The 15,119-nt window shown below is 48.4% G+C and overlaps 2 protein-coding genes across 2 annotated transcripts in view; one reads left to right on the forward strand and one right to left on the reverse strand.

Annotated features, from left to right (window-relative positions):
* The window catches only part of LOC146209807 (uncharacterized), a 101,906-nt gene extending 97,573 nt beyond the window's left edge, over positions 1 to 4,333 (reverse strand). Inside the window, exon 1 of the mRNA XM_084603954.1 lies at positions 3,945 to 4,333. Within this exon, the coding sequence (XP_084460080.1) occupies positions 3,945 to 4,134 (190 nt within the window). The 5' untranslated portion in view covers positions 4,135 to 4,333. The remainder of the gene's footprint in view (positions 1 to 3,944) is intronic.
* Positions 4,334 to 4,401: 68 nt separating this feature from the next.
* The window catches only part of LOC146209809 (tRNA-splicing ligase complex subunit RTRAF), a 44,694-nt gene continuing 33,976 nt past the window's right edge, over positions 4,402 to 15,119 (forward strand). Inside the window, exons 1-2 of the mRNA XM_084603980.1 lie at positions 4,402 to 4,636; positions 5,509 to 5,633. Of these exons, the coding sequence (XP_084460106.1) occupies positions 4,576 to 4,636; positions 5,509 to 5,633 (186 nt within the window). The 5' untranslated portion in view covers positions 4,402 to 4,575. The remainder of the gene's footprint in view (positions 4,637 to 5,508; positions 5,634 to 15,119) is intronic.

The following is a 15,119-nucleotide window of genomic DNA, read 5'->3' on the forward strand; positions in this document are numbered from 1 at the left end:
CCATTCCCCGATACCCGTACGTTCCGCACCGAGCAGAGGAAAGATGAGAATCTCCAACCATTCTTTACCACTGCAGGGGACCCTACATCTTTCAGTCCCTATTGTATACGGGATGGTCTCTTGTACAGAAAGGACAATTCTGCCACTAGTCTCCGCTACCTTCTGGTGGTGCCCGTCAGCCTACGCTCCTCTGTGTTGCGCGTTATGCACGACGACCCCACTTCGAGACACCTGGGATCTGCGCGGACGCTCTATCGCATCCAAGAACGTTTCTACTGGCCCCGGATGCGTGAAACCACTGAGAAGTTGTGGCTAGCTGTGCTCAGTGTGCGAGTCACAAACACCCCGCCGGCACTCTTCCTGGTCTCCTTCATCCTGTGACGCCTCCAAGATCCACTTTTGAGAAGGTCGGGGTAGACCTCTTGGGACCCTTTCCCAAGTCTCATTCTTGCAACCGCTGGATCGTCATCTGCACTGATTACCACACTCGTTACTGTGAAACGGCAGCCCTTCCACCGGCTACTACACACCAAGTCTCCCTCTTCCTGCTGCACTTTGTTATACTGGGCCATGGGCCTCCCCGAGTGTTGGTCAGCGACCGAGGGAGTCAGTTCACCGCTGATGTTGTCGAACAACTCCTTTGTTTGTGCCAAGCACATTTCCGACATTCCACCCCTTATCATCCGCAAACAAATGGGTTGACCGAGCGAACCAACGGGACACTCACCAACATGCTTTCAATCTACGTCGCCGCCGACCACAAGGACTGGGACTCTGTGCTACCACCATTTATAACATACGCATACAATACCGCCCAACAGGAAACAACAAGTTACAGTCCATTTTGTCTCCTCTATGCCCGGTCTCCTCGACACACCCTCGACACCATCCTCCCGTTCTCCACAGCCGACGATCCTGGGATTGCTGAGATCCTCTGCCGGGCTGAGGAAGCCAGCCGGATAGCCCGCCTGAGAACTCTCGCCTCACAAAAGCGCTCGAAATCCCGCTACAACGACCACCATCGCCACGTCACCTACCTCCCTGACGAGATGGTCTGGCTTTGGCGTCCACTAAGGAAGCGTGGCTTAAGTCAGAAACTGCTCGCGCACTATATCGGTCCCTATGTTATCCTCGAGGCAATTAGTGACCTCACCTATCGGATTGCGCGCCTTACCAAAAGTAGCCGACGTTCTCCACGAACTGAGCTTGATCACGTCGCGCGTCTGAAACCCTGTCATCCTCGAGCTGACAATTGACTCACCCGGAGGGCTTCGCCTGCGACGGGGGAAGTGTTACGGACTTGTTCTCAAACAGAGCACAGAGGAAAAAAGAAGGAAGAGGAAGAAGTGTACGCGCCCATTCGACCTTTGTCTTGTGGCACCTGTGTCGTTCCCGCTGGCCGTGTGTACCTAGCGTACTGAACCGGCTAGAACGTCTCGATAGCGATGCTAAGGGCGTTATAATACCTTTGAGTGTCTTATACAGAGCTCTTGTGTTCCTCAATTGGCTGTTATCCTCAACTGATTGGCACTGTATGTTCATGAAGGCATTCTTATCTCTCCTTGCTATTTTCTGAAAATCCGCATTGAGAACCTTGTATCTTTCTCTTTCCCCCATAACTTTTGCCATCCTCCTTTCCTCGGCTATTTGCAAAGCCTCTTCAGATAACCAGTTTGCTTTCTTGCGTTTCTTTTTCTTTGGAACTACCTTAGTAGCAACTTCTTGAATTATATCACGAATATCAGTCCACATCTCTTCAGGCTCTCTGTCTTCTAGATCTAATTCTTGAAATCGATTCTCCACTTCCACAGCATATTCTGGTGGAATTTGATCCAGATCATACCTAAAAGGCCTTCTAGTTTTCTGTGTTTTCCTCAATCGAAGTTTAAATTTGGCAACAAGAAGCTGATGATCGATGTCACAATCGGCCCCAGGCCTTGTTTTTACTGCTTGTATAGCGCTTCTCCATCTCTGCAGGCAAAGAATATAATCAATCTCATTCCTGTACAGACCGTCCGGTGAAGTCAATGTGTACAGGCGCCTCTTGTGCTGTTGAAAATGAGTATTCGCTATGGTCAGGTTGTTTTCTTGACAAAACTCTATTAGCCTCTGCCCAGCTTCGTTTGACTCACCAAGACCGAACGTGCCTGTAATTCCAGATATTTCTTCGCTCCCCACCTTAGCATTCCAGTATCCTATGAGAAAAAGGACGTCTGATGATGGAGTGCGGTCTAAAAGGCATTGCAGGCCAGCATAAAATCTCTCAACATAAGCTTCTTCAGCAGTAGTGGTTGGTGCACAGACTATATGACAGGCTAAAACCTAGATTACTGTCTTGTAGCCTCCCTTCCATATTTATCATATAAAGCAAGAACAGCAGTGGTGATAGAGGACAACCTTGTCTTAATCCTTTGTATACCTTGACAGCATCCATACTTCTTATCCTTTCCCATGTAATTTCTACTTTGTTATCCCAGTATATTTCCCATGGGAAATCTGTTATCTCATTACCAATACCTTCTTCTCTTAGTATGTTCCACAGAAGTTCCCTGTTTCCGTTTTCCGCTCTAGCTATTTCGATGCACTGGTAAGCGCGAATAGGCTACCATATAAGCACATATTTTTTCTAAACCCGTTCTGAAGTTCTCCGAGTATCTTCTTACTTTCTACCCATGATTGAATTTTTAATTTCCCCGCCTGCATGGCCAATCTGTATATAACATATGTTATCGTAACCGGCCTGTAGGATTTTATGTGCACCCTATTTCCTTTCCCTTTATAAATCAAGTTCATTTTACTCTGCCGCCAGCTGTCTGGAATTTGCTTATTCGTTATGACTGTTTCCAAAGCTTTTTATAATGTTTCCTTACTTCTTGGACTGTATTAATTAATCAGCTTGTTCGGAATTTCTTCTATTCCTGTAGATGTGCTTTTAGGAATATTTTTTTTCTGCCTTTTCTGCCAGTTTAGATTGGTCAGTTCTAAGCTGCTTTGTATCCGGTTATCTTGTGTTACTCCCTGATTTGCAGAGATTACCCTATCATCGCTCTTAAATGACTCCGCTATAACTGATGTAACATATTCCCAGCGTTGCCTCCCTTTTCCCTCGTCATCTTGAATCTGTTCCCGATTTCTTTGGAGCTCGCAGCATGTCACTGACCCCTGTGCTTCGCACTGTCATTTAATCAAATTGCATCGAATCACATTTTGGGGGGAAATATCATTAATAGCCCCCCTGTGCCGCAAAAATTCGTGTTCTGCTAAATTTGATGGCAGAACATCGAGGCAACCGGTCTGGAGCAGTTTTTGGAGCAATATTGCATTTTGGAGTAGGATGAAGCAAGAAAAGCAGTTTGTACCAGAATGGAGCAACACTTCCACTCCTGTTACTTTTTCTGGCTGGTTCCTGTGTTTCGATCAATCAGATAACTCAAGGTCAGGGAGATCGCGACACTTTCGATAGCGACGCAAATTCGGAATACGAACCCAAGTTGCCACTGCGCCACAGTAGCGGGCCATGTATACTAATGTCTAATGCATATTTTAAAGAATATGCAAGCGAATTCTTTAGATGTCTATATAGTTTCTGAACTGCGTACGGCAATAAATAAAGCATGTCTAAAAGCCCTCCACAAGGCTCCACTAATTTCAAGCCTGAACATAAACTTGCAGCTATTGGGATTACAGTTTCGGTCGGGTTATACGGTCCCAAAGAGACTCGGGCGGAGGGGTTCCAAAAATTTCGTCTGCCTGGGGTTCTTCAATGTGCGCTTACATTTCTCACAGTGCACTACCGGTCAAGTTGATAGCCCCAATCGCATCTATAAAATGTAGATCAGATATGGATGAGCATCTTCTGGCGCTCTAGGCGACCGTCTGCACAATTTACACCGAACTGAGAGGCGGCAATTACGCTTTTGAATGATGGACTGCAGTGCGCTCACCGAAACCACACAGGCCCAGGGGAATAGCACGCAGCTGAATGGGCGACGGCCTGATGAAGCCTGCCTTTCTCAGGCCGCTTAGAACCCGCTGGGAGAGCAGGAACTCGTCGAAAGTAGCCTTCTCCTCGGACTGGAGAACATCCTGGGAGCGCCACTGGGACTCCAACTTGTGCGCTAATCGGCGCGTCATATTGCATACAAGATTGAAACTACGGAGCCATTTTCAGCCTGGCCACTGTTGTCAAAGGATCAAACGCCAAAGAGAAATTCACTTGCTGCTGCAAACTAAACAAGCTCCACTTGCGCACATTTGAACGTGCGCCACAAACAACATACAGCACGCTGTTTGCACGCTGCTAACGCTGCTATTACGTTTTGTTTGTATCAAATGGATTGGTTCGGCTACTTGCAACAATTCCTAGCCAATAATTGAAGCCGTATTTAGCCGTCGTCAGACGCTGTCAAGACAAGGCGCGGTCGCTAGTTCGCCGGCCTCGGTTCATTGTTACAGTGTTGGTTTATGATTCTCGCCTCGCGTTGTCGTGTTGTGCGTAGTTGAGGGGTGTTTTGAGTGTGCTGCTTTCATATTCATCCAAAGTGTAGGTGGCCAGACTTTTGCCTTCAGTGCAAGATGTTCAAGCGAAAGTTGACAGCGCTTGGATTCAACAACGCGGACAATTTCAACATTCAAAGCAAGTGCACGTTGCCGATGGCTTGTGTCAAGTTTCAGTTCATTGACAAGAATTTATGCCACTTTCTCTGTGCTCATCTTGTATGGTTTGAGTAAGGAAGCTCATGCATGGGGGCCGAACTTGGGACTGGCGTGCTATTGAAATGTTATGGGGTCAAATTTTTCTCCTGCTCCGCACTGATGGGCGCATATTTCATGCCGACTTTTTTTTCTCGTCGGGTCTAAGTTCATCCTGAAAAGTCATAACGAGCTTATAACAGGCGAAGCACATCTGCTTGCTGTAAACTCGGTTTAGTTTTCTCGCTTTGGACGTTAGCAGCGGTTGGCAGCCACCCTTTGGAAGTACGAGGCACTCTCCTGACATAACATTCTACTTGGCGTTTGCACTATAACTTTTGAGTGACAAACCTCAGATCACAATTTTTGACAGCCGTATGTTGTATAAACCATGAGCAGCTGCGCCGCACGGTACTTGAGGTGTATATTGTTACATATATGACCTGCGTCGCTGGACGTTAAGAAGACGACGATCGACAGTAGTGGCACGGAAGGTAGACGAATCTGTAGCAACGGTAGCTGGTACTACGAGAAGGTTGGCGCCTACCCGAACATTCACTCAAGTCAGCCGTTGCGTTCTCGAACTAACCTTCTTGCCACGTGTCATCTTGGTGGAGGTGCGGGGTATCGATCCCCGTACCTCTCTCATTATGTTTATCACTAATATCTTGGGGCTTTGGTTCACGGTACATCTAACCCCACGACTGCTACTAATAGCTCGTGCATAACAGTATTGCCGTGGTTATTCAGCCGAATGCAAAATCAGTCGGTCGTGGATCACGTCAATGCCTGGATGTTTGTTTTCATTCGTGGCAGGTCAAGGAGAGCTCCGCAGCCTCGTCGCTTGGCTCGAGGACCAGAAGATTCGCCATTACAAGCTCGAGGAGCGGGCCGGCTTGCGAGCCATCGATGCCCCAGGTTGGATGCAGGCCTTTGAGACGGTATACCGATTTTTCTGTGCAATTATGTCTGTGCTCTTTCCTTCATTTGTTTGTTGTCTAGTTTGATAAGTTTGGCCTTCTCTGTTTACCTAAATTAGTATTTAGATATGGCTTACCAATATATTGCCGCATAGAAGACGACGCAAAAGATGACGACTATGGAAACACAAGCGCGAGCTGAAAGAAGAAGGAGGAAGTTTGATCGCAAGACTCGTTCTAGGCCACTAATCAAACCGTCTTATATTTCGACCCTCCTTGGCGTTCTGTCGAGACGTGACACTGGTGGAGCGCGCTGGGGTATGCATAAGGCTCCTTCCGGCAGTCCACAGCGGATCCCAGACATTGACACTCCTGTCCATCGCACTAGCCGCCGCCTTCTAGGCCTAGCCCCGGAGTACAGCCATCTGCCGAACGACTCTTCAAATGCCCAAGTTCGTCAGGTCCCCCAAGCCATGGCACATACCAACCTTACGCCGGTGACTCTTCAGAACACCAAGGTACCAGAGTGCTTTCGCGGGGACGCGTTTGAAGATGTCGAGGACTGGCTTGACCAGTTTGAGCGAGTGGCCAAAATCAATCAATGGAGCGCAGACCAGAAGCTGTCCAATGTTTATTTTGCCCTTCAGGATAATGCTAGAACGTGGTTTGAAAACCACGAGACCAGCTTATCCACATGGAATGACTTCCGCCGCCAGCTGGTAGATACTTTTGCGAGAACGGATCGACGAGACAATGCACTGCGCCTGCTTGAAGTGCGCATCCAGAAGCCGAATGAGAGCGTGGCTATGTTTGCGGAAGACATGGCTCGCCTTTTTCGCCGTGCCGACCCTGATATGAGTGAACCAAAGAAGCTACGGCATCTCATGCATGGCATCAAAGAACAGGTGTTTGCCAGCTTGGTACGCAACCCCCCTAAAACCGTGAGTGAGTTCGTTAAGGACGCTACGGCTATCGAACGAGCCCTCCAAGACCGGTGCCGCCAGTACAACCGACCGGTCAACTGTGCCCCGACAACTGCGGCGGCGCTGACTGCAACAGATACGACCACTCTTCGGGACATCATTAGAGGCATTGGCCTTGAGGAGCTGCAGCGAATTACGACTACGAAGGCTCAGACGTCAGGGGCCCTCATGGAAACAGTGCGGAATGAAATTCGGTACGCCCTATCACCGTCTACACCATGCAACGAGTCTCATCCAGTCGACAACGCGGCACCCCTTTCCGAACCATACCACGCTCCAAAACCGATCAGCTGCACGGCCAACATTCCTGCACCTTACCTCGAGCCGCAGCCCGAGAGCTATGCTGCGGTCCTTCGTCGCCCACCTCCAGACCACGCCCCACCGAGCTCACCGAACCGTCAGGAGATTCGGTTCCTCCAGGGGCCTCAGTGGGCGCCTCCCAGGCGCTCTCAACTGCGCCGAACTGACAGGTGACGCAGTTATGACAGCAGACCACTTTGTTTCTACTGCGGACAACCTGGCCATGTGTATCGGTACTGCCGCCACCGCGAAGAGGGGCAGTCCTTTCCGCTTGCTTCTGCTCGCCGCCGCTTCGACACTGATTCTGCCCAAATCGACAACGACCCTCCGGTCAGCAGGGGAACCGAATCCCCGGGCTTCCGCCGCCGCTCCTCCCCATCGCCACAGCGTTATTCGCCGGAGCGTCGCAACACTACTGACGTTAGCAGAAGGCGGTCCCCTAGCCCTCACCGGGGAAACTAAGAGCTGCAACCTCGCGAATGGAGGTTGCAACCAGTCTAAAAGTGTCGAAACCCTCACCACCGCCGCAATTGCCGACAACCCGTGCTTCTGACGCCGCCGCTAACATTGACATTTCCGCACTACCGCCGAAAATGCCGTACCAGATGATCAGCCATGACGACGAAGCTGACAGCGCCGACCTTACCGCGCTTCCGCCAGAAATGCCGAAAGGGACGATCAACCCAGACAATTTTGTTAGCGCTGACCTCGCCGTTTCCATTGATGGGCTGGCGGTACATGCTCTGGTGGATACCGGGGCAGATTTTTCAATTACTAGCCAGAAACTGGCCGACACGCTGCGCAAAGTAAAAACTGAATGGACTGGGCCAGTAATAAGAAGTGCTGGGGGTCAGCTACTGGCACCGACAGGGAAATGCACTGCCCGGATAGGAACAGGAAACGCCGTGTTTGTTGGCAGCTTCATTATTCTCCCTGACTGCTGCAAAGACCTCATCTTGGGCATGGGCTTTCTGTGTCTTCATGGGGCTGTAATCAGCATCCGTGACAGCATCGTTGCCTTCACCAATAACCATGAAGAGCTTGGTTATGCGCAAGTACCACTATTGCCCTTACGCGTCGCCAATGAGACGGTGACGTTACCTCCGCGATCATGCTCTCTTGTTGAAGTGAAATGCGACATGGCGCATACAGGCGATGGCGTCGCCGAACGGGCAGTTACCCTGGTACTCAGCCGAGGTGTTTCTATAGCTCGAGGGCTGGTCAACTTGACCAATGGGCATACCGAATTGCTGCTGACAAACTTCAGCGACGAGCGTCAGCAAATTCCGAAAGGCACAACTGTGGCCTTTTTCGACAGCCTCCCAAATGCGCAGCACTGCTGCTTACTGCAGCAGAGAGGATCAGTGTGCAAGACACCCGTAACCATCGTTGATGTGAGCCCAAATTTGTCTTCTTCAGAGCAGGACCGCCTTTTGGATCTCATAGATCAATTTCGAGACTGTTTTGCTTCAGAATCGCGGATCGGCCAAACGCCTTTGACAAAGCATCGGATTATCACGGATGACTCGATTCGCCCGATGCGACAAAATCCTTACCGTGTGGCTCCGAAAGAATGTGAAGCCATTCAGCGCCAGGTGGCCGAAATGCTTAGAGACGACGTTATCCAGCCGTCACAGAGTCCCTGGGCTTCCCCCGTGGTACTTGTTAAAAAGAAAGACGGCAGCTTACGATTTTGCATAGACTATCGCAAGCTCAACCAAGTGACCAAAAAAGACGTGTACCCTCTCCTTCGCATCGACGACTCCTTGGATCGCCTACGAAATGCACGTTACTTCTCGTCGATGGACTTGAAAAGTGGATATTGGCAAATCGAAGTGGATGAGAGGGATCGGGAGAAGACAGCATTCATCACTCCCGACGGATTGTATGAGTTTAAAGTCCTTCCGTTCGGTTTATGCTTGGTGCCAGCAACATTTCAGAGACTGATGGACACTGTGCTTTCGGGACTTAAGTGGCAAACATGCTTGGTGTATCTTGACGACGTGATCGTGTTTTCGGCTACATTTGAAGAGCATCTACTCCGTTTGCTAGCTGTGTTTCAGGCCATACGATCTGCGGGCCTCACACTAAAACCCGAGAAGTGCCACTTCGGTTACGAGGAGCTGCAGTTCTTAGGCCAAGTCGTCAGCCAAGAAGGTGTTCGGCCGGATCCTGAAAAGCTCTCCGCAGTCGCCAAGTTCCCAACACCTACGGACAAAAAGACATTGCGGCGCTTCTTGGGTCTTTGCGCCTATTACCGTCGGTTTATTGCTGGCTTCTGACGAATAGCCTGGCCATTAACTTCACTGACGCGTGACAACGCTGTCTTTCGCTTGGGTGAAGAACAGCAACAAGCTTTCAATGAGCTGAGGAGGCGTCTACAGACACCACCTGTCCTGGCGCACTTTGATGACGACGCCCCTACACTGCTTCATACGGATGCCAGCAACGTGGGCTTAGGTGCTGTGTTGGTGCAGCGCCAGGATGGTGTGGAAAAGGTAATTGCTTACGCCAGCAGGACCCTATCTACAGCAGAAGCGAACTACTCGGCAACCGAAAAAGAATGCCTTGCAGTGGTATGGGCGGTTATGAAATTCCACCCTTATTTGTACGCCCGCCCCTTTCAAGTCGTCAGCGACCATCACTCTCTCTGTTGGCTGACAAACTTAAAGGACCCTTCAGGGAGACTCGCGCGTTGGAGCCTTCGATTACAAGAATTTGACATGGCAGTTATTTACAAATCTGGAAAGAAGCACACAGATGAGGATTGCCTTTCGTGAGTGCCGGTCGAACCTTCCACTATGACCGATGAAGACACTGCGTTTTTAGGTGTCATAGATGACGCAACGCTTTCCCAACAGCAGCGAGAGGATCAGGAATTGCTCCCTCTTATTGATTTCTTGGAGAAGCGAACTACGGTTGTTCCGAAGATTTTTGCCCGAGTAATCCCTTCATTCTTTATTCGCAACAACATACTTTACAAGAAGAACTTCCGTCCTGGGGGAAACAGTCATCTGCTCGTCGTCCCATCGGTTCTCCGCACTGAAGTTTTGCAAGCGTGCCACGACGAGCCAACCGCCGGTCACCTAGGCTACACCCGCACGTTGGCTAGAGTACAGCACGGATACTACTGGCTAAAACTGCCGGCGACAGTGAAACGCTATGTACATACGTGCATTGACTGCCAGCGCCGTAAATCACCCCCTGTAAAACCAGCTGGCCTACTCCACCCTCTTCAAGTGCCAGCGACACCTTTTAAGCAAATTGGCATGGACCTCCTGGGACCATTTCCGACGTCTACAGCCGGGAATAAATGGATAATTGTAGCCACTGATTATCTAACCCGCTACGCGGAGACCAAGGCTCTGCCAAGGGGTACCGCCGCCGAAGCAGCTGGGTTCTTCGTTGAGAACATTGTCCTGAGGCATGGCGCTCCGGCACTTATTATAACTGACCGAGGAACTACATTTACGGCCGAACTTTTGGAAATCATTCTTCGCCTCAGTGGTACCAGTCACCGTAAAACTACTGCCTATCACCCTCAAACCAATGGGTTGACGGAACGCCTCAATAAGACCCTCACAGACATGCTTTGCATGTACGTCGACGTGAACCACAAGAATTGGGACGAAATACTTCCCTACGTCACGTTCGCCTACAATACGGCCCGCCAAGACACCACTCGCATGACACCATTCAGCCTCCTTCACGGGCGACCAGTAACAACTATGCTGGATGCAATGTTGCTCCCGAATGCCGACACCGATGATCTCGATCAGGACGCCGAGGAATTCGCTCAGCGTGCAGAGGAAGCTCGCCAACTAGCGCGTGTGCGGACCAAAAATCAGCAGGAGCATGATGCATGACGCTACAATCAGAGACACCGACATGTAATGTACGAACCTGGCGACAAAGTGTGGGTCTGGACGCCTATTCGCCGCCGTGGACTCTCCGAAAAACTATTGCGGCGATACTTTGGACCCTATGTTGTTCGGCGACGTTTAATCGACGTCACTTATGAGGTGATGCCAGACGGGGTGTCGACATCAAAGCGACGCCAGCACCAAGCTGACGTCGTCCACGTCGTGCGTATGAAGCCATACCACTCACTCTGACCTTAACCTCCTACTTCCTTTTGTTCTCATCGGGACGATGCTTCCTAAGGAGGGGGGCAAATGCCGCATAGAAGACGACGCAAAAGATGACGACTATGGAAACACAAGCGCGAGCTGAAAGAAGAAGGAGGAAGTTTGATTGCAAGACTCGTTCTAGGCCACTAATCAAACCGTCTTATATTTCGACCCTCCTTGGCGTTCTGTCGAGACATGACAATATTTTGTAGGGCGAGTTGGTAAATATCCATTGTTAATAAAAAAAGTGCAAACAGGAAGACATAGGACAAGATAAAAAGGAAGCTACAGGAACAGCGCTTGTCCTGTAGCTTCCTTTTATCTTGCCCTGTGTCTTCCTGTTTGCGCTTGTACCTGTAGCTTCCTTTTATCTTGCCCTGTGTCTTCCTGTTTGCGCTGTTTTTTTATTAACACTGATTGTATTTAAATGTCCTGCTTACCTGGAAGTTTTCTTTCAAGCAGCTTCAATAGTTTGAGGAGCAAGAGATACCAGCGCCGTATCAGGATCTTTTTTTTTTTTTCTGCATGAAAGTTGAGCCAAAATTAACCTTTAGCACCCATACGACCATTGGCAAAATGAACAAAAATTTGTACTGGGCGCTTACACTCTGAAAACCATACTAGAGTGCCACAAAACCCACATAGAGCTGGACTCATCAGCCAGAATGTACAGTCGACTTGTGATGAGCCTGGCTCATCCAACTCCTTCAGGAAGTGTAGGACATAATAGTAGGCCTCAGCTGATGTTCTGCTTAATCAAATCTAGGTCACATGATGTTTAATACAAAAGCTCTCAAGCAAACCTTAGAGCATCATCATCATCAGCCAGACTATACCCACCACAAGGCGAAGGCCTGTCCCATTTTCCTCCAATTAACCCGGTCCTGTGCTAGCTGCATCCACTTGACCCCTGCGAATTTCTTAAGCCCTGTATACATGGACTCGACAGAGTCAGGTCGAGTAAGCCTTTTGAGTAAAAAACCAGTTGTTGGGCTCATGTATACACAGTCGGGTCGAGTAAAATAGCCGCGAAGCGGGTCGTGTTAACTCGCTTGCAGGGTGTAGGTTAACTCGCTTGACCCGCTTATCTAAAAGCTTGTAGACGCTGTCGAGTCAGGGAGTCGACTTATGGTGACCTCTGGGATTAAAAAGCAACCGGAGGGGCGAGGAGCGTCAGCGAAGTTGAATGCTTTTTAGCCCTCATCAACGGTAAAAAATAATAATCGAAGCTCTCGATAGTAAAAGGCAACAGAATCAAATACAAGTAAGAATCTTTCACAATAACTTCAAATCACGACGCTATGCGCCGCTGCGATACACACTCGCTAGAAAGCGAGTTCATGTAGACACTAATCGGGTCGAGTAATGGTGACCTCACTTACTCGACACTTACCCAACCCGGTGCTGTCAAGTCCATGTATACAGGGTTTAATCTCATCCACCCACCTAATTTTCTGCCACCTCCTGCTACGCTTACCTTCCCTTGGAATCCAATTGGTTACTCCTAAAGGCCATCGGTTACCCTCTCTTTGAACTACATGTCCTGCCCATGCCTATTTCTTCTTGATTTCCACTAGAATGTCAGTAACTTGAGTTATTTCTCTCACCTAGTCTGCACGCTTCCTATCTCAATGTTACACCTACCATTTTTCATTCCATGGCCCTCTGCAAGTAGAACTCTTTTCGTTAACCTCCATGTTTCAGCCCCATAGGTCAGTACCGGTAGGATGCAACTATTATATACTTTCCTCTTGAGTGATACTGGTAGCTGCTAGTCATAATATTTGAGTAACTTCCAAATGCGCTCCATCCCAATGTTATTCTCCTAGTTATTTCCCTTTCGTGGTCTGGATCTGCCTGTCCTAACTATACATATTCGCTTACCACTTCCAACGCTTCACTACCTATTTTAAACTGCTGTTCAGCCTTAGCTTAGTCATCTGCATATTAATCTTTAGGCCTACCTTTCTGCTTCGCATGTCTAGATCATTTATCATTAGTTGCAATTGGTCCCCTGCGTTACTTAAAAAAGCAATGTCATCAGCGAATAGCAGATTACTGAGATATTCTCCATCAGCCCTGATGCCTAACTGCTGCCATTCCATGCCTTTGAATACACTCTCTAGGCAAGCTGTAAATAGCACTGGGGAGATTGTGTCTCCTTGCCTAACACCTTTCTTAATTGGAATTTTATCACTTTCTTTATGCAGAACTATGGTTGCTATGCAGATACTTTCATATATGGCTCACCTACATCCTGATCTCACGATGCCTGCATGGCCGCTGAGGTTTCCTGGTTTAGTGTGGATATGATCGATGGTAGGGTACACTTTCCAAAATCCTGCTTGATCCTTGGGTTGATTAAAGTCTAAGGTTGTCCTGATCCTATTAGCGATGACGTTGGTAACTACCTTGTACATAACTGATAGTGAGCCAATTGGTCTGTAATTTTTCAAGTCCTTAGTGTCCCCTTTCTTATGAATTAAGATACTTTCGACGTCATCAGGCATCGCGTTTAAAAGGTGGCCAGTTTTTCTAGCACGATATCCCCTCCGTCCTTCAAGAAATCTGTAGTTACCTAATCCTCCCCAGCTGCTTTTGCTCTTTTCATAGCTTCTAAGGCTTTCTTAACATCGTCCTTCATTACTGGAAGGACGTCTGATTGCTCTTCATTTTTGCCAATTTCATTCTTGTCCTGACTATTATGGCTACTGTAGAGGTCCGCATGAACTCCTCGGCTACGTTGATTATCTTGTCTATGTTAGTAATAATATTGCCTACCTTGTCCTTCAGTGCATACATCTCATTTTTGCTTATGCTTATTTTCCTCTTTACCACTCTCAGGCTATGACCCAGTTCAATTTTCAATGCTCAATTTTCCCCATGTTATACTTTCTTATGTTAGCCACCTTGGGCCTGTTAATTAGCTTTAACAACTCTATCAGTTCTATTCAGTCTGTATGGTTGGAGGCATTCAGGCTTTGGCGTTTCTTAATCGAATCTTTGGTCTCCTTACATGGTTTACTGGTATCCTCTCTAACAATTCTATGCCTACTTCTACCGCGCACTTAGTAATGATATCTATCAAATTATTGTTTTTTTTTATTTAAAGTGTATCATGGAAATACAAAGCAATTTGTTGGACCCATAGCCAAAGGCTAGTTGTGAGTCCAAATGAAAAGGGTTTCAATTTTAAGCAGTAGCAAACAGCAAAACAAATTATACACAAGAAATATCCCATGTCAGGTCAAGCGCATCAACAAAACAAAAAATGTCGGTGCAGAATGTTCTTTTCCAGTGAGCAAGCGATTTCAGAAATTTACGAAATACAACATTCCTGGAGCTATACCAGCCCCCCCCCCCCCCCCCCCCTCAAAACAGGTATTGCATATTGAATAAAAATCCACTTGATGAAGTCAAAGATTACATTCTTTTTGCAGTATATTGTAAGATGAGCTATATAATGTTACGTGGAAACTCTATGTATTTACAGTATATTTACAGCACAGCTTGAACTGGCATAGAAGCGGGCAGCAACACGAAACCAGCACCAATTTGTCATTTTTTTGTCTCTTCCGCGAGGCAAGAGAGGGACACACTTTGTCGTCATCACCGCATAACATGGCGCCACGGTGGTGTAAGCGTCATCCTGGCGCTAAACTGGCAAAGAAGGCATGAATTCGTATGGCTTCAGGTGCGAAACTTGGACAATGTCAGTAGTGGGGCGAGAGGAGGAGAATGCTGGCGCAAGAGGGGCAAGTTCATACGTCACATCAGTGACTTGGCGCGCCACCTGATAAGGGCCACTGTAGGGGCACAAAAGTTTCTCCGAGAGACCAATGCGGCATGCAGAAGACTACAAAAGAACCAAGGACCCAGGGTCATAGGTTATGTGGCGGTGTCGCCTATCGTAGGCAGACTTCTCAGAAGTCTGAGAAACGAGGAGCCTCTTGACTTCTTGACATGAGCTACTTGGCGCGCTTCAGTGGCTTGCGCAATAGCGTCACATACGTAGGTAGTTATGGGGCGGCCAGCAGGTGGAACCAGCATGTCCAAAGGTAAAGCGGGGTGCCTGCCAAAGAGCAGGAAGAAGG

The sequence above is a fragment of the Amblyomma maculatum genome, chromosome 1 (genome assembly GCF_055883805.1).
Source record: "Amblyomma maculatum isolate TAMU_Amacu chromosome 1, ASM5588380v1, whole genome shotgun sequence".
In the NCBI taxonomy this organism is placed as follows: domain Eukaryota; kingdom Metazoa; phylum Arthropoda; class Arachnida; order Ixodida; family Ixodidae; genus Amblyomma; species Amblyomma maculatum.